The 22,998-nt window shown below is 46.7% G+C and overlaps 1 protein-coding gene across 1 annotated transcript in view; it reads right to left on the bottom strand.

The window, feature by feature from the left end:
• The window catches only part of SNX18 (sorting nexin 18), a 78,776-nt gene extending 57,672 nt beyond the window's left edge, over window positions 1-21,104 (bottom strand). Inside the window, exon 1 of the mRNA XM_069221937.1 lies at window positions 18,773-21,104. Within this exon, the coding sequence (XP_069078038.1) occupies window positions 18,773-20,300 (1,528 nt within the window). The 5' untranslated portion in view covers window positions 20,301-21,104. The remainder of the gene's footprint in view (window positions 1-18,772) is intronic.
• Window positions 21,105-22,998: the final 1,894 nt, after the last annotated feature.

The following is a 22,998-nucleotide window of genomic DNA, read 5'->3' as shown; positions in this document are numbered from 1 at the left end:
ATGCAGCTGTCAGTACCCTATACTCATTGACCTATCAATTTTATGTATCGAAAAAGTAAAGAAAAAATGTGAGGAGGAATGTTTTAATATATTTCTGAACATGTACTAAGATTTCCATTTAGCTGTTTCTAAAGTCTATTTCTACAGCCTCCATTTCTCCAATGGTCGATCCATTGCCCATGATGTGGGCGAGTGTTTACAAGAATCCCAAACGGTTTTCCAACTAAAATATTTATGACGAACACCCCCTCACCTACAATTTTCAAAGAACAAATAATCATGTAATTAATGGCTTCTATTAGAACAATCTTTCAAGTACTACTTTTTTAGATTTATGAAGCAGAAGCCTCGAGACCAAATAAACAGATAACATTAATAATAATACAATTGCTTCACTTCACATTTTCAGTGTGAAACTTGCTTAACCAATGTCAGAGACCAAATCCCACTCGAGACAATATCACTAGGATATAAAATCAGCATCCTAAGAAGAGGGTTATCTTAAATGTAAAGGTACCTTGTGTCTGTAAATGGCTTGGGCATCGCACTGTGAATCCCCGTCTCCCTGCCAAACACGGCCCATCCTCCAAGGTCGCAGTCTGCTTCCTAATGCATCATTAACCCCGCTCCGAGGACCTTCTGCAACTGTCGCCTGTCTGCGTCATCCTAACCCGGTCATCGTAAGGGTCGGTACACGCACTCGAAAAAGCAGAGCTAGCAACACCACACGGGCTATACTATGGACCACGATCATCCCAAGGGAAACAATTCGCAGGACACATACTAGGCACAGTTCTTGATTGACAATATCTGCCACGTAATTACTTTCAAACCTTTACCCGACACAGAGTGACCAGTTGGTCATGTGTTTCAACATCACAGTACCAAAATGCTGCAAACCCAAAAACCTCTTCCCTCCCAACCCCCACGAACACAATATTGTGTTTTGAAGGATTTAACTCCGGTCATGCTAGAAACAATCCTGACCAGCTCAAGTCAGTCACCTGACACGTACAGCTGCCTAGCCTGAGGCATTCCGAAATGTAAGGATTCGTTATCAAGACTTTGACACATAACATGGAAAAACTGCCAAAAACCTTACATTCACTTGGTCAGTCGAGCGGTTCACCAAGGACCTATCATTTGTCAGCCATTAACACAGTACTTGAGCACATGGGATAAAGTGCGGCCTTGAAACATACACGACTACAGAGCAATCTTTATGACAGCCAGTATTACTTTCAATCCTCCCCTCCATTCATTTTGCACAGGAGGTCTAGAGGTTTTCAGGACTCAATAACCTAGCAGCATGCAAAGAGCAACAGGCCCATTTGTGAATATTTTGTAAATCCCTGGCCTCTTGCTTCCTGCTAAAGGCCAAGGAAGAGAACAATTTACTGAGTTCAAAGACACCTAACAACCATCATTTGTAACCAACTCTGCAATCTCCGGCAGCTGAAGTGACCGCCCTAGAAGTTCTGCCCTCCACCCTGGTACAACAGTTTAAAGAACTGATCATAGTATACAATATTAATTCACAACCTCTCTAGAACCTCACCATCCCCGCGATTTTCACCAGCGCTTCTTTCATTCATGAAGAGTATCAAGCAAAACTCATTTAAATGAGCTTGCATTAAACCGCCTCTTAAGAACCCAGGTCTGGACTTTTAAAAAGCCTACTAATTACTGACCAATATCAAATGGCTAAAGTGATAGAAATGGCCAATTACTGACCAATATCAATGGCCAATTCAAGCCCTGGAATTCAGTGAAGGAAGGAACACCCTTTGTGAAATGCAGACTGGCTTCCACCCTTACAGAGAGAATCTCTTCTAATTACAACTAAAGACGAGCTCAGAACACAGGCTGATAGCAGGGTAGCTTCAAAGATTCTGCTAGACCACTTTGTTCCATTCAACATTGTCCAATACCAATGCAAAAGAAATAAGAGAGGGCATTTAGGGCAGAACATTTGATTGGCTGTCCACCCTTAATAGTAAGGTGGTAACCACGAGCTCCCTGCCCATCTCAAGTCTGTCCTTTGATACCTTCGTACTAGTGTTCCTCGGGACTCAACTATCTACCCCATCCTTTTTTATATCTACCGTAGTCCTCTAACTAGACTGACAATGTACGACCTCACCAATTTTAATTAGCCAGGGTACATGCAGATCATAATCAGGTTCCAGGACCTAAATGATAGATATCTTCAAGACTTGCACGCTGCTAATTCATGTCAAATACTGGATGGCAGCCAATCACCTTAAACCCCATCCAGACAATCAGCAATCCTCAGATATGGTACCTGCCAGTCTTTACTAGAGATTCCATCCTAGCATGCAATCTAGAAGCAGCACCCTTCAAAGCTGGCACAGTAAAAAAAAAAAAAAAAAACACTAGGAATACTTTTAGATGCAAACCTAAACTTGTAACCCCCAAAAACTTCTGTAATGAATTCTATAAGTAACATCAGAAACTTGGGTTTATCCCGGAGAGAACAATCTACAACCACCCTTGTACTCTATAATCCACATTATGTGATGGTGATCTACCTAGGAACACTGAAAAGTCTTCCTAGGCAAACTGCAATGAGTTCAAAATGCAACTGACAGCATACTCCTACATCTAAAGCATTGGAATCAGTCGTAAGTCCTCTAGCTTTTTATTTCATTTTGGATCACCTTTAAGGCAATGTGCATAACTCATCAAGTACCTCATGAAATCAAACCAAGATTCCTTCCATAAAATGTGAACACTAACCGCCCTGGATGCAGAGACAGGAAAGCCAGAGCACATTCAGACTATGCATTAGGAATGTCAAACCACACTCAGTCCTGCCGTATAAGACCCTACTAGAGCCATACACACCTAGACAAAGATGTAGGTCCGCCCATAAATTCTCCTGACATTATGAGTGTTACAATGACACACTAGTGACAGTTGTGTGTCGTACTCATGCTTGTGACTTTCTTTCACTTTCCTCAAATATAGCTAACAGCTGGGGTGATTTACAAAGCATTTAATGCTTTGTGATGCCTGCACACACAACTTTAATGAATGGGCCCAAAATGCATAAGATGTTTTTTAAAGGGCACTTGCAGGTTTGCAGAGCTCACAAAGAGCACCTTTTTTTATTTTTACAATTAGCAAATTAGGGCTGAAGAAGGCAGGTCAATAGTTGGCCAGAACTGATGTGACCCCATTCCAAATTGATCGGAGTGCACTCACAAATGCAAATCCCCTTTCCATCCGGGTCATTTTTCTATCAATCTGAAAAGGTGCATAATAATGCCCCACGAAGCTGAGAGCAAGTCCAGCCTTCGACTGCTGTGTGACACAGGGATGCCTGCAACTTTTTCCTTTGCCACCATTAAACTAGGGTTGGAAAAGAAAGATATATCTATCGGAGGCCCAACGCTCTGTAACATATGTTCTGACATGCAAGGCCTGCAAACACGTCTGGAGGCAGATAGTCCTTCTGATATCAGCACGTGTGTCCCTTCAAGTATCAAAGGGTGGGGTCGCACAGCTGCTGTACTCACAGTCCCACCCTGATAAAAAGCAACAGCCACTTGTACATTGAGCCTGATCTGAATTTTGTGCAAATTCCACATGCCACCATGCATGCCTGTACATTTCAACATTATCTTCTTTTTATTTTTAGGTTGTTTTTTTTGTTTTGTTTTTTCGCAAAAGCAGAAATTGTGCATAGCACCACAGTCAGGCTGGGCAAACAGTACAAACCACACTGAGTTTCTGATGTGTTAGAAGAGTAGTACTCTTGTGAAGGGTAGACCACTAATCAAGCAGCTCCTGCCTTTGAGGCAAACAGCTTTCTAAAAGGAACCTATGCAGTTGGATATAGCCTGTTGTGGCTCTAATTCTAGTGAACAAGCACACTTTTCGATCCATGAGCCATATGTACAAAACTTTTTGGGAGGTCACAACTGCTGATTCACAAAAGCATTTTGGAATGAACAAAAGCCAAGTAATTTGTTACCAAATCGCAATTTGGCTTTGCTAATCGATATTTGGAAGGGGTGTGTTTAGGGCATCCCTTCCAAATGAAGGTCTGCGGTGATATTAATGTTTTGAAGCTCAACTCCAGTCACAAAACATTAAAATTTTTACCAACATTTTGAAAGAGGTGGTAACCCATTCACAAATGTTATATATATATATATATATATATATATATATATATATATACCGTATTTATCGGCGTATAACACGCACTTTTTCTCCCTGAAAATAGGGGGCAAATGATGTGTGCGTGTTATACGCCGATATAATGTTAAGGTTTTTTTTTCTGAAATGTCCTCTTAAAATGAGGTTCGTGTTATACGCCGGTGCGTGTTATACGCCGATAAATACGGTATATATATATATATTAAATATATATATTTTTTAAGAGCAGGCGGTGATCTCACAGACCATTGCTAACTCTTAAAAAACGAAACTTAAACGTTTCATTTTCTTTCTTTAAGAAACATCTTGTTTTCCTTTGAGGAAAATGGGCTGCATTTTAAAGGAAAAGATTGTTTTATATAAAAGCAATCACAGACATGGTGGTCTGCTGTGATGGCAGTGATTCGTAGTGAGTCACAAATAGCGACCTACCTCATTAATATTCGTGAGATGGTCAATTTGCAACCAAGTAGGAATCTCTATTTTTAAATATACACTTCAGTACATTAAGAATGTTTATTTCCTAACTGCAAATTGGTAAGAACTGCAATTTGGCATCACAAAGTCTAACTTTCTCCATTGTTAACTGGTGGCTAAAGAATTAAGTTAGTATTCTCAAACAGATGATAGTATAAGCATGAGTGGCCTCAACTGAATTTAGACAAGCTCCAACCTTCCGATTAAAATTATTTATTTATGAATTATATAAAATAGTTAATGGGTTATTTGTTTGATGATTGCTTGTTTCTGTATTTTTGATGTACTAGCTTGTGGTTCAAATCATGGAACATTCTTAGGTCAGAATCCCCAGGTTCCAGTAATGACTCGGTGGGAAGGGGGGTCCCCCTGGATTCCAGTAATGATTCAGTGGGGGTCCGAGGGTTCCATTAATGATGAAGTGTGGCCTGCAGAAGTCAAAGGGTTAAGAACCACTGCTACAGGGAGTTCGCGTAGAAGCTAACATATCTTTGTGAGTGGGGTACAACTAGTGATGAACAAGATTTAGGGGAGAATCCGATTTGGGGATAATACAAAACACTCAGTTCTTCTATATCGTACCAAAGGATTTCCGAAATGTCACACATCCAAGAACGGTGCACTTCTCTGGTACTGCTGTGCAAAAAAAAAAAAAAAAACACTACACCGAAAGGAGAACTTGGTGGTTAATACTGGTCTTCCTGGGGGAAAAAAACAAAACACACCCTTTTAACCCCTTCCCCGCCACGGACGTAATGGTTACGTCCATGGCAGCGCCCGTGTGGCGCCATGGACGTAACCATTACGTCCTGGGACTGGCAGTCGGGGGAAGCGCTAGCGCTTCCCCCGAGGGCCGCCCCCCAACACCCCCAGGCCAGGGCTGAAATCGGAATCCCTTCCCCTTTCACGCCCCCCCCCCCCATGACGTCAGCGCGCGATCGCGCGCTGATTTCAGGGAAAGGGGGAAAGACGCGCTGGAAGCCATTTGCTTCCAGCGCGTCTAAGGGAGAAGGTGAGTTTTTCACCTTCGTGTGGGGTGGGGGTGCTCTCAGAGAGGCATCGAGGGAAAGGAAAGGGTTTTCCTTTCCCTCGATGTCTCTTTGAGCATTCCTGCTGCCCGATCGCGATGCGATCGGGCAGCAGGAATGCCCACTAGACACCAGGGATTTCAGTATGTGTGTGTGCTTATTAGTGTAGGGGAGCGACCCCTTGGGCAAGGGTCGCTCCCCTTTGGGGGCACATGTATTTTACGTCGTTTCTGCCCCCCCTGGGGGCAGATTGGCCCTATTTTTAGGCCGATCTGCCCCCAAGGGGGGCAGAAAGCCACTAGACACCAGGGATTTTATTGTTGCTTTGTATTTTTTGTGTTGGGGGGCGGCCCCTTGGGCAAGGGTCGCTCCCCTTTGGGGGCACATGTATTTTACGTCGTTTCTGCCCCCCCTGGGGGCAGATTGGCCCTATTTTTAGGCCGATCTGCCCCCAAGGGGGGCAGAAAGCCACTAGACACCAGGGATTTTATTGTTGATTTGTATTTTTTGTGTTGGGGGGCGGCCCCTTGGGCAAGGGTCGCTCCCCTTTGGGGGCAAATGTATTTTACGTCGTTTCTGCCCCCCCTGGGGGCAGATTGGCCCTATTTTTAGGCCGATCTGCCCCCAAGGGGGGCAGAAAGCCACTAGACACCAGGGATTTTATTGTTGATGTGTATTTTTTGTGTTGGGGGGCGGCCCCTTGGGCAAGGGTCGCCCCCAGGGGGCCTCATGTATTTTTGGGCAGTTCTGCCCCCCTTGGGGGCAGAGAGGCCTATTTTTTTTTAGGCCTTTCTGCCCCCAAGGGGGGCAGAATCCCAATAGCGCCAGAAATAGTATGTATGTATGTGTGCTTTGTGTTGGGGGGTGGCCCCTTGGGCAAGGGTCGCTCCCCCCAGGGGCGCAATGTATTTATTGTCGTTTCTGCCCCCCTTGGGGGCAGATTGGCCCTATTTTTAGGCCGATCTGCCCCCAAGGGGGGCAGAAAGCCACTAGACACCAGGGATTTTATGGTTGATTTTTATTTTTTGTGTTGGGGGGTGGCCCCTTGGGCAAGGGTCGCCCCCATGGGCCCACATGTATTTTTGGGCAGTTCTGCCCCCCTTGGGGGCAGAGAGGCCTATTTTTTTTAGGCCTTTCTGCCCCCAAGGGGGGCAGAATCCCAATAGCGCCAGAAAGATATGTTTGTATGTGTGCTTTGTGTTGGGGGGTGGCCCCTTGGGCAAGGGTCGCTCCCCCGGGGGCGCAATGTATTTATCGTCGTTTCTGCCCCCCTTGGGGGCAGATTGGCCCTATTTTTACGCCGATCTGCCCCCAAGGGGGGCAGAAAGCCACTAGACACCAGGGATTTTATTGTTGGTTTTTATTTTTTGTGTTGGGGGGCGGCCCCTTGGGCAAGGGTCGCCCCCAGGGGCCCACATGTATTTTTGGGCAGTTCTGCCCCCCTAGGGGGCAGATATGCCTATTTTTTAGGCCTTTCTGTCCCCAAGGGGGGCAGAATCCCCATAGCGCCAGGGATACTATGTGTGTGTGTGTGCTTTGTGTGGGGGTGTGGCCCCTTGGGCAAGGGTCGCCCCCCCCCAAAGGGTGCAATGTAATCTGGGCGATTTCTGCCCCCTCCCCTTGGGGGTAGATTGGCCTATTTTTTTTTAGGCCCATCTTCCCCCAAGCAGAGAAGACTAGACACGGGGGAAAATGAAAAAATGGTTAGTGGCGGAGTGTTTGTCAACTGGCGAAGTATTTGCTTTTATGATAATAACAGTTTTTCTCCTTTTTGTTTTAGTTCAAAGCTTTTGCTGACTTTGCTGTGGCTTGTTGCAGTTTTGGCAGTAGTTGTCCTGCGGTTTGCGTAGTTGCATGTTTTAGGTAAGTAAATAAATTGACTCCAAGTGAGTATTGTTGCAATGCATGAATGACATGTTTGTAGGTGGTGTACTGAATGCAGGATTGTGTGTGAAATTGTCCTTAGAGTTATGCACAATGATTATTGTGTTGTCTTATGTCTAATTTGCTTTTTTTTGTCTCTTTTTAGTGGGATATCGTTGGTGATTGCTGTGGCTGTGCAGAGTAGTTGCTGGTGAGTCAAGCTTTTTCAGGCAAGTGAGCAGTATAGTTTTTGAGTTTATAATTCTTAGTGATAAACCTATACTTTGTTACTTATCTTACACAGTGCTGGTTGTTGGTGGTGTATTTGTCCAGTTAATTTTAGTAGGAAGGATCATGGCCAGCCGTAGGATGACCGCTCAGCAGGTTGTTAGTGTGCTTTTTGAGTCATCTTCTGACCATGAATATGAGACTGACTCTGCATCTGAGGCAGAGGAGGAAGTGCAGGATTCTGGAAGTGAATTTTCTGTCAGAGATGAATCATCTGATGATGAAGCCACTCTCAGTGCTGATGAAGGGCCTGTTTTAGAGGAGGACAGTGATGTGCCAATGGTGCAGGAGCCAGCGGCTGAAAGGCTTCCCATTGGAAGACCTGACGCATGGGTTGCACCAAACATGGAGCAGCCACAGTTGCCTGCGTTTACTGGTTTTCCAGGGTGTCGAGTTAATACGGAAAACTTTTTGCCCGTCAACTTTTTTGAGTTGTTTATGGACGATATATTTTTGGAAGAGATTGTTGAGCAGACTAATTTGTATGCAGAGCAGTTTTTGAGGGACAACGCTGCCAGACTTAGGCCACACTCTAGAGCTAGCCGGTGGATTCCCACAAATCTGGAAGAGTTGAAAAAGTTCTTGGGTTTAACTTTTTTGATGGGGCTGATAAGGAAGCCGTCGCTGTCTTCATATTGGTCTACTAGTCCCTTGATGGCAACTGCTATATTTCCTGCCATCATGAGTCGTAACCGGTATGAGCTTCTTCTTCGGATGTTGCATTTTGTAGATAATGCTTTAGCCTTGCCACGAGATCATCCTGGTTCTGACCGTCTTTTTAAGATTAGACCTGTCCTTGATCATTTGGTAGATCGTTTTTCAGAGATCTATGTTCCAGGGAAAGAAATATCTGTAGATGAGTCTTTGGTCCTGTTCAAGGGTCGTTTGGTTTTTAGGCAGTACATTCCTAGCAAGAGGGCACGGTATGGAATTAAATTGTATATGCTGTCAGAAAGTAGTACAGGATATGTTTATAATTTCCGGGTCTACACTGGTAGGGATTCCAATATTGACCCCCCTGGTTGTCCTCCCACTTTTGGAGTTAGTGAGAAAATTGTGTGGGAACTTGGTAGACGACTGTTTAACAAAGGTCACCATTTATATGTAGATAACTTCTACACTGGAGTTCGGTTGTTCAAGGAGTTGTTCAGAGTGGACACTGTTGCTTGTGGCACAATCTGCTCTAATCGGAAAGGCTATCCAAAAGAGCTTGTCTGTAAAAAACTTGAGAAGGGACAGTGCAGTGCCTTGCGGAATGATGAGCTGCTAGCTCTGAAATTTGTAGACAAGAGGGATGTATACATGCTAAGCACCATCCATGATGAGAGTACTTCACCTGTGGCTGTTTGGGGTCAGGTTGCCGAAGTGCGCAAACCTGTGTGCATCTTAGACTATAATAAGCACATGGGTGGTGTTGATAGAGTAAATCAGAGGTTAGAACCTTACACTGCTGCTCGTAAGTCTTATGTGTGGTATAAGAAATTAGCGCTTCACTTGTTCCACTTGGCAACTTTTAATGCTTTTGTTGTGTTTAAGGATAGTTCTCCAGAGTCAAGGATGACATTTGTGAAATTTCAGGAGTCTATCATAGCTAGCCTTGTTGTGCTGGAACAGGCAAGAGTTCCTAGAGAAGCAGTGGTGGAGGATGTGGCTAGATTGAAAGATCGTCACTTTGCTGAGCACATTCCTCCCACGGCCAAAAAAAACTTTCCTGCTAAGAGATGTAGAGTCTGTGCTCGAAGAGGTATCAGGAAGGAGACTAGGATGTACTGCCCTGATTGTCCTTCAAAGCCTGGGCTGTGTGTGGGTGGCTGTTTCAGGAGCTACCACACACAGAAGAATTATTGGGAAATTCCGTGACCGTAAACTGGTGTTTTATATTTATATATGTTCGGTTTCACGGTTGGCATTAGTCATGTATTCAGTTAGAGCTTTTGTGTTTGTAGTTTTGTATTAATTTATGATTAGTGGTTTCTTTGTTGTTTAAAAACAAAAAAAAGGGGATGGCATGTGTAGAGTGGCGCTTGGCTGGCGGCGTGGGTGGGGTGGCGCTTGGCTGGCGGCGTGGGTGGGGTGGCGCTGGGCTGGCGGTGTGTGTGGGGTGGCGCTGGGCTGGCGGTGTGTGTGGGGTGGCGCTTGGCTGGTGGTGTGGCGCTTGGCTGGCAGTGCCGGCCAAACGCCAGTCCACACACTCATCAGCTGGTGTGATTGCTGTATCAGGCATGTGGGCGTATGAAAGTGATGGGCCCTTGACTGGCGCTGTCTTTGGATGCGAGTCTTGTAATGTGATGGGCCCTTGGCTGGCGGCGTGAATGGTCTAGTGCATGTCATGTATGAAAGGTGTGTGAATCGACTGTAAAGCGGTTGGTGCCTTGTCGTGGCTTTACAGCTCACGAGCTGTGAGTCATTGGTTCAGTTTTTTGGCCTTTCAGTTATTACCAGTGCATTTCACTTTTGTGAAATCTCTTCTTAATAAAATTTGATCTACTGAACCATCACTCACCCTCGTGCCAAATCCAACCAGTATGTGTGGTACAAATGACAAAACCTGCTCCGCTGTAATCAGGCGTCGCAGCACACTTGAGACACGCTAGGTGCCTCAGGTGGGACCCCGATGATGAAGCATGCCACCAACTTGGTTGGTGGGTGAGGGGTCTTCTTCACATAACCTAAGTGTGTTTCTTTTCACAATTTTAGTGTTTGGCACATCACGGACGTATGTGCACACATCAAAGTGATATATTCCAAAAATACCTGTGTTTGGGGGGGGAGGGCCCACCTATGTTTTTGGTCCTGGGTGCGGCCGTCATGTAGGGAAACCTACAAAACCCAGAAACTTTTTAAAACTAGGCACCCCAAGGAGTCTAGGGAGGTGTGGCTTGTGTGGCTCCCCCAACATTTTCTTACCCAGACTCCTCTGTAAACCTCACAATTTGCATAAAAAAAGCATATTTTCCTGATTTTTCTTAGTAGGATCACCGCTCCAGCACAAAATTCCTACTCCCCAGTTTTCCCCTCAGTCTCCCAAGTAAAATGACACCTCACTTATGTGGGTCCCCAAAGCAGAGTCCGTCTAAAGATGTATAAAAGAATATGCCCTTATAAACTTGCTGTGCTATCCCTTCTATCCCTTCAGGTTTTAAGCCTTATTATGTTGCAGACACCTGGGCCACCCACACAAGTGAGGTATAATTTTTATCGGGAGACTTGGGGGAACGCTGGGTGGAAGGAAATTTGTGGCTCCTATCAGATTCCAGAACTTTCTGCCACAGAAATGTGAGGAACATGTGTTTTTTTAGCCAAATTTTGAGGTTTGCAAAGGATTCTGGGTAACAGAACCTGGTCCGAGCCCCGCAAGTCACCCCTCCTTGGATTCCCCTAGGTCTCTAGTTTTCAGAAATGCACAGGTTTGGTAGGTTTCCCTAGGTGCCGGCTGAGCTAGAGGCCAAAATCTACAGGTAGGCACTTCGCAAAAAACACCTCTGTTTTTTTCCAAAATTTAGGATGTGTCCACGTTGCGCTTTGGGGTGTTTCCTGTCGCCGGCGCTAGGCCTACCCACGCAAGTGAGGTATCATTTTTATCGGGAGACTTGGGGGAACGCTGGGTGGAAGGAAATTTGTAGCTCCTCTCAGATTCCAGAACTTTCTGCCACAGAAATGTGAGGAACATGTGTTTTTTTAGCCAAATTTTGAGGTTTGCAAAGGATTCTGGGTAACAGAACCTGGTCCGAGCCCCGCAAGTCACCCCTCCTTGGATTCCCCTAGGTCTCTAGTCTTCAGAAATGCACAGGTTTGGTAGGTTTCCCTAGGTGCCGGCTGAGCTAGAGGCCAAAATCTACAGGTAGGCACTTCGCAAAAAACACCTCTGTTTTTTTCCAAAATTTAGGATGTGTCCACGTTGCGCTTTGGGGTGTTTCCTGTCGCCGGCGCTAGGCCTACCCACGCAAGTGAGGTATCATTTTTATCGGGAGACTTGGGGGAACGCTGGGTGGAAGGAAATTTGTAGCTCCTCTCAGATTCCAGAACTTTCTGCCACAGAAATGTGAGGGACATGTGTTTTTTTAGCCAAATTTTGAGGTTTGCAAAGGATTCTGGGTAACAGAACCTGGTCCGAGCCACACAAGTCACCCCTCCTTGGATTCCCCTAGGTCTCTAGTTTTCAGAAATGCATAGGTTTGGTAGGTTTCCCTAGGTGGCGGCTGAGCTAGAGGCCAAAATCTACAGGTAGTCACTTTGCTAAAAACAGCTCTGTTTTCTGTGATATGTCCACGTTGTGTTTTGGGGCATATCCTGTCGCGGGCGCTAGGCCTACCCACACAAGTGAGGTATCATTTTTATTGGGAGACGTGGGGGAACGCTAGGTGGAAGGAAATTTGTGGCTCCTCTCAGATTCCAGAACTTTCTGCCACAGAAATGTGAGGAACATGTGTTTTTTTAGCCAAATTTTGAGGTTTGCAAAGGATTCTGGGTAACCGAACCTGGTCCGAGCCACACAAGTCACCCCTCCTTGGATTCCCCTAGGTCTCTAGTTTTCAGAAATGCACAGGTTTGGTAGGTTTCCCTAGGTGGCGGCTGAGCTAGACGCCAAAATCTACAGGTAGTCACTTTGCTAAAAACAGCTCTGTTTTCTGTGATGTGTCCAGGTTGTGTTTTGGGGCATATCCTGTCGCGGGCGCTAGGCCTACCCACACAAGTGAGGTATCATTTTTATCGGGAGACGTGGGGGAATGCTGGGTGGAAGGAAATTTGTCGCTCCTCTCAGATTCCAGAACTTTCTGCCACAGAAATGTGAGGAACATGTGTTTTTTTAGCCAAATTTTGAGGTTTGCAAAGGATTCTGGGTAACAGAACCTGGTCCGAGCCACACAAGTCACCCCTCCTTGGATTCCCCTAGGTCTCTAGTTTTCAGAAATGCACAGGTTTGGTAGGTTTCCCTAGGTGGCGGCTGAGCTAGAGGCCAAAATCTACAGGTAGTCACTTTGCTAAAAACAGCTCTGTTTTCTGTGATGTGTCCACGTTGTGTTTTGGGGCATATCCTGTCGCGGGCGCTAGGCCTACCCAAACAAGTGAGGTATCATTTTTATCGGGAGACTTGGGGGAACATAGAATAGCAAAACAAGTTATATTGCCCCTTGTCTTTCTCTACATTTATTCCTTCCAAATATAGGGGTGTGTGTAAAAAAGACATCTATTTGAGAAATTCCATGTAATTCACGTGCTACTATGGTCACCCCGGAATTCAGAGATGTGCAAATAACCACTGCTCCTCAACACCTTATCTTGTGCCCTTTTTGGAAATGCAAAGGTTTTCTTGATAGCTATTTTTTACTCCTTATATTTCAGCAAATGAATTACTGTATACCCGGTATAGAATGAAAACGCACTGCAGGGTGCAGCTCATTTATTGGCTCTGGGTTCCTCGGGTTCTTGATGAACCTACAAACCCTATATATCCCCGCAACCAGAGGAGTCCAGCAGACGTAACGGTATATTGCTTTCGATAATCTGACATTGCAGGGAAAAGTTACAGAGTAAAAAGTAGAGAAAAATTGATGTTTTTTTCACCTCAATTTCAATATTTTTCTTTTTCAGCTGTTATTTTCTGTAGGAAACCCTTGTAGGATCTACACAAATGACCCCTTGCTGAATTCAGAATTTTGTCTACTTTTCAGAAATGTTTAGGTTTCTGGGATCCAGCATTGGTTTCATGACCATTCCGGTCACTGACTGGAAGGAGGCTGAAAGCACAAAAAATTGCACAAATGGGGTATGCCCCAGTAAAATGCCAAAATTGTGTTGAAAAATTGGGTTTTCGGATTCAAGTCTGCCTGTTCCTGAAAGCTGCTGAGTTTAGCACCACAAACCCTTTGTTGATGCCATTTTCAGGGGAAAAACCACAAGCCTTCTTCTGCAGCCCCTTTTTCCAATTTTTTTGAAAAAAACGAAATTTTCACTGTATTTTGGCCAATTTCTTGGCCTCCTTCAGGGGAACCCACAAAGTCTGGGTACCTTTAGAATCCCTAGGATGTTGGAAAAAAAGGACGCAAATTTGGCTTGGTTAGCTTATGTGGACAAAAAGTTATGAGGGCCTAAGCGCGAACTGCCCCAAATAGGCAAAAAAAGGCCTGGCACAGGAGGGGGAAAAGGCCTGGCAGCGAAGTGGTTAAATAGCCGATTTCATTCCTCACCTCCCCTCGCGCCCTCCACTGTATAGCCGGGCAGTGTCCACTCGGTGCGACGTGCTGACTACGGTAAAAGAGACCGGCACCGAGTGAAACGGTGTCTCTTTTCAATGACAGCTAAAGAACGAAACCAAGCATTTGCTGACGAGGGAAAATAAACGAAACTTTTAGCAAGAGAGGCAAGTCACAAGCTCGGTTTAATTAACCCCAGATCTGAACTCACGTGTTTAAAGCTCTGCACTGAAGCAGCCGTTTCACATTAGAGTCGAACAGAATGTTCACTTGACGCCTTTGTTATGAAATATCACGAAGGCTCTGTGGAGTGAGCATACAGTGTCCGGGGCACAAAAATCCGAGCAGACTTTCAGGATGCAGAACTCAGGACTGCAAAATCTGCAATCACCAAGCAGGGTTAAGTGCTAATAAGGTACAATGAGATTTTTACATTTAACGAAGACCGTGCACAAAATGATCGGTAATTCCGTGCATCGTGTTTTCGGAGGCCTGGGAGCACATAAAGCGGTCTCCTGAGAGCTTTAACACGACTTAGTAAAGCGATGTTAAGAAGACCAGTCCACTCCGCATCTCAGCCAACGCGAAATCAACTACAACATTGCTCTGACACGTCACAAGCATCTTGTATCTATAAAGGCAGAAGCTTCCGCGGAGAACACCCCAGCCAAGAGTGCGGATAGCCCCGGGTGGCTGGGGGGTTTTGTGCTACAGACTGATGCGCAAGAGTGGTCATGGCCCCGGGGGGAGTGGGGGGGGGGGGGGGGGGGAGGGGTCGGGGGGCTGCTACAAACAGACGGATGGGCTGGTCTGGAAAAGTAACCGGACAGAATCCCTTATGGATGGGCGCTGTTCTATCCGATTCAGGATTGGGGCCATCATGGGGTATAGGCTCTGGGAGTCATTGTGAAAATGGGAACACTAAAGTACTTTTCAGATCTCAGAGTAAAATATAGACTGATAAACACACAATTCTACTGCTACCTCTAACTGAGGCATACCCTTACACCCTACTTAAAAGATGCAGACTAAATACCCAACTTCAGCCCTCAGAAGGCTAAGCTGACAATGTCTCGGCTTCCTGTCATGGGAAGATTATTCGCATCTAAAAGGACCCTGGTGATTAAGTACCCTGATACCTTCACTTGACTTATAGAGGCTTGAGAGAGAGATGTTGACCCAATGGAAGATGAGGAATGGTCATGTGCACCCTCGTAAGGCTGCAATCTCAAATAGATTCGGTCTCATCCAATTACAATGTTAAATACCTCCATGGGGTATACCTGACCCCCCCTCCCCCCCCCCCAAAAAAAAATAAAAAAACAACTGTGGCACTTCAGACGTGGTCCTGGACTGAAGTGCCTATAATGTTAGAAGGAATCAGGAGACTTGCATCATACGGTCTAGGGTTGCATGATCCTCGGACTCTTTTAGGGAGAGACTATGTGACATTGTAGAGCAGTGGTTCCCAACCTGTGGTCTGAGACTGCTTTGAAAAGTAAATAATATTAACGGATTAGGTCCACAGCTTCTAGTAATGACTCAATAGCGGGGTTGGGGGTGTCCCGGATTTCAATAATGATTCCTTGGGGTCCCCGGCTTCCAGTAATGATAAAGTAGGGGTCCACAGAAGTCAAAAGGTTGGGAACCACTGTTGTAGAAGGTACTGAAGAAACCAATAGAGCTCAACTCAAATCTCACCCAACTAAACATCTTAAAAGATGAGAAGAAAACACTGTTGAGACTGGGGTTAAAAAATGGGGAAAGGGTATACAGCACACAATTAGAGGAAAACAATGCCCCTATCGTGACCTGCTGCGGCCGCAGTATGGACCCATGTAGAGTATTCAAGCTCCCTGTCTATGAAGCCAGGGGATACCCCCAACAACATTCTGAAATCTGTGGGAGCTGGGAGAAACAGATGATGAAGAAGAATGATGCATGCCTTTCACTGTCATGTAACTTCTGGGGACTAAGCAAGGGGGCATACTAACTACAATTTTGTGTATTCCAGATATATACCAGGGAGTTGTACAGTCAATGTAAGTTATCAACATTATTGCATCTACACTTAAAATGTGTATGGTGTTCATGTGAAATGCTGTCAAATGCCTCTAATAAGATTTATGTTATTGTATTGCTTACAAAACTCAATATATTTGATTTTAAAAAACACTTGGCGATGATCAAGTGTCCACACAGCATGACATACCCAAACCATCATAAGAAGGAGACTCTGTTGCTGAGATGGAGTTGCTACCTTTGAGTTGGCTCAACTTAGGTGAGCCTTTCACAAACAATTTCTTTAAGTGTATGTTCCTCTGCACAGAGCATGATCTCCTGTGAAGGGGGACTATTTTTTGTGTGTCCTTTATGAGAGGGTATCTACCTGCTCCCCCATGTAAAATATTCCACCAATCTCCATAAATCAGAATTTTCAGTTTCATACAAGTAAGATATTCCTGGATAAATTTATGCCTTGTACATATTGCAGGATGAGCGCAACACCTGTGTGTACATTCGACAAAGTGCATACGGCAACCGATTTTGACTTGTGTGTGGCAACTTGGAATGGTGAATAGTTTTGTGCAAGACAACCCAGCATTTTCCATTCAGTAACTTTGTAGTGTGGTAGGAGTCAAGGTAATAATGAGAGAAGGATCTTAACGCCCTTACTGAAGATCGCTGAAGTGCTGCTACTGAAAGCTCACAGCCCTGCTCCTTCATCCTGCTGAATCTACAGCCTGAATGGATGTGGCCTGCTGCATGGATTGATCAATACCTGTACCTGAGCAAGATGGACCCAGCCTATAAAAAGGATCCTGCTGTCCGTAGCTCAGGCATAAGCTGACCATGCAGTAGTGATGCAATGTTATTCGGAGTAGCATCCAAGATCTGGAACAGTGCCAATTGGCCAGCTCTGAAAATAAATTCTGGCCAACCTGGCCAGCACGCTGTTAAAGAATTCCTCTTGACCAAGGAAGGTCCTGTGCACCAATACAACTGATAACTGCATTCCAGGAATGCACAGGAGCGTAGCTTCAGAGGGCTGCTACACCCCCTAAAAAAATAACTGTAGTAAATAGCCGAGTACAATTCCTTTCAGTCAGGTATGATGACGTGTTTGCCGGATTTCACCTGTGATATCAGATGCCCACACCGACAAAACACACACACAGTCTCTCTCGCCTCTGTTCTGAAGTCCTTAATAATGTTGATTACTTTTTTTTAAATGTGGTTTAAGTGCCCCTAACAATTCACCGTCCTCCCCGTTTACACTGTCCCCTTAACCCACCACCCACGGATTCTCAGAAAATAAATGTGTTTTAGCAACATAGCCCAGCTTGATTGTAAGGAAATCTGAAGCTCAAAGTCTTACTGACCAAGCTATGCTCTGGGAAAGGAGTCTGCCCGATTGTTCGTCTCCACATATTCTGGGCCAAACCCGGGGTTATAATTCGCGCTGGAAGACCTGCTGGTCTGCCTTGGAAAGAGACGAGCCCTGCCTGCTGTGAGAGGCCACTAGACTGTGCGAGCAGAGCAAGTCTGGCGCCACAGGTGAGGAGACAAGCAGAGCAAAGTCAGCATCCCAGGCGGCACAGCGCCACAGCAGTCGAGGGGGAAGAGATCAAGGCTGGTACCACAGCAGCAAGAGGCATAGCAGGAGGGAGTGGAGTAAGGCTGGCATCCTAAGGGGCAGAGAGAAGAGAGCAAGGCTGGCATCACGGGTTACAGACCAAGGCCTGAATCACAGGAGGCAGATGGGAGACAGAGCAAGACTGGCATCTCGGGAGGCACAGCAAGGCCAGAATCAGAGGCAGAGGGAAGCCAGAGCAGGGCTGGTATGCTTGGAGGCGTGTGGGGGGAGGAGGGGAAGAGTGCAAGGCCAGAGTCAAAGACAGCGGCTAGGGGGTGGCAGAGCAAGGCTGGAGTCAGACTTGTGGCAGGAGGGACAAGTGATTGGCTTATCAGTGCTCGAGCTACTGAATAATAGTAAGAGAGCTAGGATAGTTACTTTTGATGCATGTCTATATAAATATACATATATATAATTAACTTAAGTAACAAGAACTAGGAACGGGGTCTAAGTTAGAGTAGAATGCATTAACTGGGTTTCTTAGGAATCTCTCACAGTGCAGCTTTCTTGTGCAACATGCACTAACCCTGACAAAAACCGCATTACTCGTACATATTTAAACGCCACTTTCCTAAACAATACATGTGAATCCACCTAAAACCACACGGCTTAGCCCTTCTTGTGGTGGTACAAGGAGTTCCAGTGGATAGCATCAAAGGTGGTTGTACTGCGCTGGTTCAAGGCTGGTCTTGACACACCGGTACACTCTTTGGGGGTCAACACCTCAGATCATTTTAATAATTATGGGGTGTTCTGAAGAGCTAAAGGTGGGACACAGTCCAACCTGTAGCGCTCTTATCCAAGTTATTAAAAACCTGCAGGAATGGGCAACCTGCACGCAAGCTTGACCTCTTACTAAAATGTTTAATAAAGAATTAACGGAATTTTAAAGCAAAATACTAAGTGTAGGTATGGCGGAGTGGTATATTGGATCTGCTGAAAGACGTATCCTATGGGTTGTGTTAGGGCATCATCCTAGATTCTTGTGACATGCACATTTGGGTTGTTGAAAAGTGAACATCTCCAGCTACTTCTAAGCAGTATAAAACACAAGATTAATAAGCCCATTTGCTTAAAAAAAAAAAACACTACATTACCTTTCTGGACATGGATGATGTCTGGAAAGTTTGCCAGATGTCCCTGATAAAGCGCCAATAAATCCAAGATTGGGTAGAGGTCCTGTCGGGGCTGTTCGGCGAAAAGTTCTCCAATGGCATCGTAGGCCTCACCGGTGAAGGAGATGGCCTGGTTCAGTCCCGCGGAATTGTCCTGATTGTCCATGTCAAAGGCCTGACTAAGCCCCTTGATGGAGAGGCCTACCCGCTGGTACTCCTTCTTGAAGCCAGTCACCTGCTTGCGGGCGAACTCTCCCACTGTCTGGTTGAGCTGCAGCACGCCATCGTCCATCCTCTTGGTGAAGGTCTTAAAGGCATCAATCTTAGTCTCAACATCGGGGAGGTCAAGGGCGACAGGTGGGTTACTGATGGTTAGGAAGAAGTTGGCTCCCACCATCTCATCCTTCTCCGACTTGCGTTTGCCTTGCTTCCAGGCCTTCTCATCAGTGCAGGTCAAAAAGTGCTGGAAGGCGTCGCACTGGGCCAACACCGGGTGGCTAGTCATGTGGTCCATCCACCAGCAGAGCCCACGCCGGCGCTTGGAGATGAAGTCCTCCTCGAAGCGCCCCGTGGCCTGCTTCTCGGGGATGTGGGGCACCGAGATCACCGGGAACTTCTCGACCAGGCGGGCGTAGAGCCAGTCGAAGTGCTTGTAGCGGCGGTGCACCTGGCGCCCGGTGTGCGTGGGCACCAGCTTGTAGGAGATGTAGCTCTTCATGCCCTTGAACTTGGTCTGCTTGGTGGGGTCGTCAATGGAGCAGGAAAAGGGGTAGGGGTTCTCCTGCCACTCGGGGCCGTGGCCCCCCAGGACCACGCACAGCTTGTCCCCGTCCTTCACGAAGCCCGCCGCCTCGCCCAGCACGAAGGCCTCGCCCCCGGACTTGACGAAGGTGGAGAAGCGGTTGAGGTTGCGGCTGACCGTGGCCGAGCCCTTGGCGCTGCCCGCCGCCTGCGGGGGGCCGGAGCGGGAGGACGGCTCCGAGCGGGTGGACAGGCGGTAGCGGGCCGGCCCGCCGCCCTCGTAGTCCGGGTAGCCGGGGGTGCCGGCGTCGTCGGTCACGGTGGAGCAGCTGTCGTCCCACTCGTCGTCCCAGTCGTCGTCGCTGCCCTGGCTGGGCTGGTAGCCGGGCGCCGCGGGCTGCGGGCCGGGCGGGTAGGACTGCGAGAGCCGCTGCTGCATCAGCGCCAGGGCGCCCGGGAGCGACGAGTCCTGCGGGGCCCGGAACGAGGGCTGCAGCGGCGGCTCCGGGGAGAAGCCGCCCGCCGGCAGGTTGGCGTAGCGGGCCGGGTAGTGCGGCTCCGGGGGCGGCGGCGGGACGGGCTCGGCCGCCCGCAGCACCTCCACGTACGAGGCCGGGAAGAGGCCGCGGTCGCCGCGGCTGTTGACCCCCTCCAGCCAGCCCTCGATGTCCTGCGCGCTGCACAGGGTCAGCAGCTCCGTCTCCCGCAGCGAGATCTCGCCCGGGTTCTCCGACGTGAAGTCGTAGAGGGCGCGGGCCCGGAGCGCCATGGTCCGGCGAGGGGAGAGCCCGGGAGAGGAGAGCCCGGGAGAGGAGAGCCCGGGCACTGGGATGGAGGGGCGCCCGGGCGCCGGGGAAGGGCTCGAGGTAGTTGGGGGCACCGGGGGGTACCCCTGATATACGGAAGGGGAACGCGCTGCTCAGTCCAGGCTTGGATTCCAGGCGCTAGAAGGGGCGATGCAAACGCTGCAGCCCGCTTGTCCCACACTTTCCCCGGCAGCCTGGCGCTCGTGCGCGGGTTGATGTCGCTTCGCCTCCGCTAGGGACGGTTCCCTCGCCTTCAGCTTCGGGCGTGCTACGGCAAACGCGAAGAGATGGGTCACCCAAACCAAGATGGGCAACAGCAGCGCCCCGCAGGGGGAGGAGGAAGCTGGGCTTCCCGGAAAGCAAGAGGGTACCAAACCTGAGCCTTTCTCCTGCTCTGCTTCCCCTCCCCCTGCCTCCTGCCCGGCGGCGGATACACGCCTCTTCTGCACAGTGCACACACCCTCCTCCGGTCCTGCGCTGCTGCTGCTATCCCTCCTACCGTCCTGCTGGCTGCCTCTCTCTCTCTCACATGACTCTACCGCTTCCTCCTTCTGGCTTTCCTCCTACCTACCTTGCTTTAACTGCAGGGTGGCGTGTATTCGATACCCTCTCTGCGCGGATGTAGGGGGGCAGCCTACACATGCTCCCCCACCATTGCTGTCAACTCTACCTACTGCCCACCCGCCTCAGCTTGGCCTCATCCTACCTTATGCTACATCATAGTTGCTGCTCCCATACTTCTTGCCTTTGTCTCATGCCGCCCCTCCCCGGTGTCTCAGATCTCTCTCGGCAGCCCGTGCCGGTGTCAGACTCCCGTCCCCTGCATCCGTCCTCAGCTGCCGTCTATCCTTAGACTACCCCAGTCGCTTCCTTCTGCTGGAGTTACTTTATGGATTTCGTTTCTTGGTCAGAAATAATACTGATGTGATCTTTTTGTCCTGCCATAATGTACAATGCTCTGAAGAGATGTAGATGATGCGCAGCCCTCTACAAAAACCGCTAAATACATAAACGTCCCAAAATGTTATTGTTTGCCAAAACTTTACCCTTATGTATGCTTAGTAATTGACAGCATAACTTTTTATGAAGAGCACGACAAGCGTTAAGTTTGAGTTAACTCTGATCTGTTGTTTTAAGGCAGGCTATGACGTATGATGAAATACTAAAATAACATTCTAAACTTGAAACTACTTATTTCGTTAAAATGTATTGTACTGCACGAGACAAGTAGTAACAAAAAAAAGAAAGAATACTCAAAGTTTCACGAAGAGCTACACCAGAGCGTCTCCACGACCTTGCTTGGTGGGGTGTATTGGGCACAGAAAGTCAGGGCGAAAGCGCAGTTTACGAAGACACAGCAGCTGCTTCGTGTTTTTGTTCCCAAACAATATACAGCAGCAATCTCTTCTGGAATCTCTAGGCAATACGCATCACGACCTGATAGTACATGTATATAGCTTTGTTCTTAGGACATATATAAACTAATCATTCCCATATTTACAGAACTACATTCTAAAGTCTTGGGTGAACTCACGAGTAATACTAATAGTCTGTCAACCCAACAAGGCTTACATGCCCAACTCTGAGGGTAAATAGAAATTGCAAAAGCAAAATACAAATGTAAAACGTAGAGTAATATTGTGCTCCTCCTACTGGCGAGACCGAGAATCGCAATCTACATTATTTTTTATTATCAAACCAGTGCTAGCCTCATACGACTATCTCTAGCCTTCGAAAGTAATTGACTCTTTCATCAGTAGATTTATGAAATTTCTTAAATTAATTTATAAGGTGGTGTATTTAACTATTAACGATTGGCGAAAATGAACAAATTACGTTTCTATGACAGTCCTAGAATTATTTACTGACGTGTTAAGATATGCGTAAAACTATATTGTGTATTATGATTTAATGGTTGTTGTTTGAGATCTTCATTTTTATTCACTATTTTAATATATTGCAATTGGTTTATTTAAATACAATAAAAGCATAAACTACTACACTAATAAAATATTGATCGTTGATACTAGAAGCAAAAATGTGTGCTGAGCAGAGGGTGCTTTCAGGCGATTTACATTTACATTCTGACAGTATTTCAGAGGACAGTAAAAAATGAATATAGGAGTGAATGTCTTTCTATAGCACTTCAAATTCTTGGTTTGCTGCTGAGCACTTCACATTTTTAGTACCTGATGCACAAAGTGAAAATTAAGGGTCGATGTTTCTGCACAAGTAGATTTAATAGGACTATGTGTCTACACCTCCCTTATACGAGGGAGTGGGGCCACATCCAACTCCAAACATGACCCTAATGTTGAACTAGTAGCTTTAACTTATCATGTAAATGTCGTTCTATGTAGCATAGATGGAGGTCTAAGCCTACCCTACATAGAACTACTCCAATCATCTCACCAAGGGTGTTTGGTGATGATTATTTGGGAAGTCACATTATCAATCCCTAGTGTCATCCATTTGGTCGTATATCAGTTGTATATCATTTGCAGCCTTGAAAAAGTCATTGCGACGAAACATGTGTTCATGTTCATTCATATAGGATTGTGACCTGTGATGCAAGAAGTGTGAAGAATAAAACACAACTACAAATAACTACGGACTTACAGCAGTTTATTTCATACACTTGAGAGGAAAAGCAACTTTTTT

The sequence above is a fragment of the Pleurodeles waltl genome, chromosome 1_1 (genome assembly GCF_031143425.1).
Source record: "Pleurodeles waltl isolate 20211129_DDA chromosome 1_1, aPleWal1.hap1.20221129, whole genome shotgun sequence".
Taxonomy (NCBI): Eukaryota; Metazoa; Chordata; class Amphibia; order Caudata; family Salamandridae; genus Pleurodeles; species Pleurodeles waltl.
Note: the sequence above shows the minus strand (reverse complement) of the source record. Positions and strands in the feature narration are given on the sequence as shown.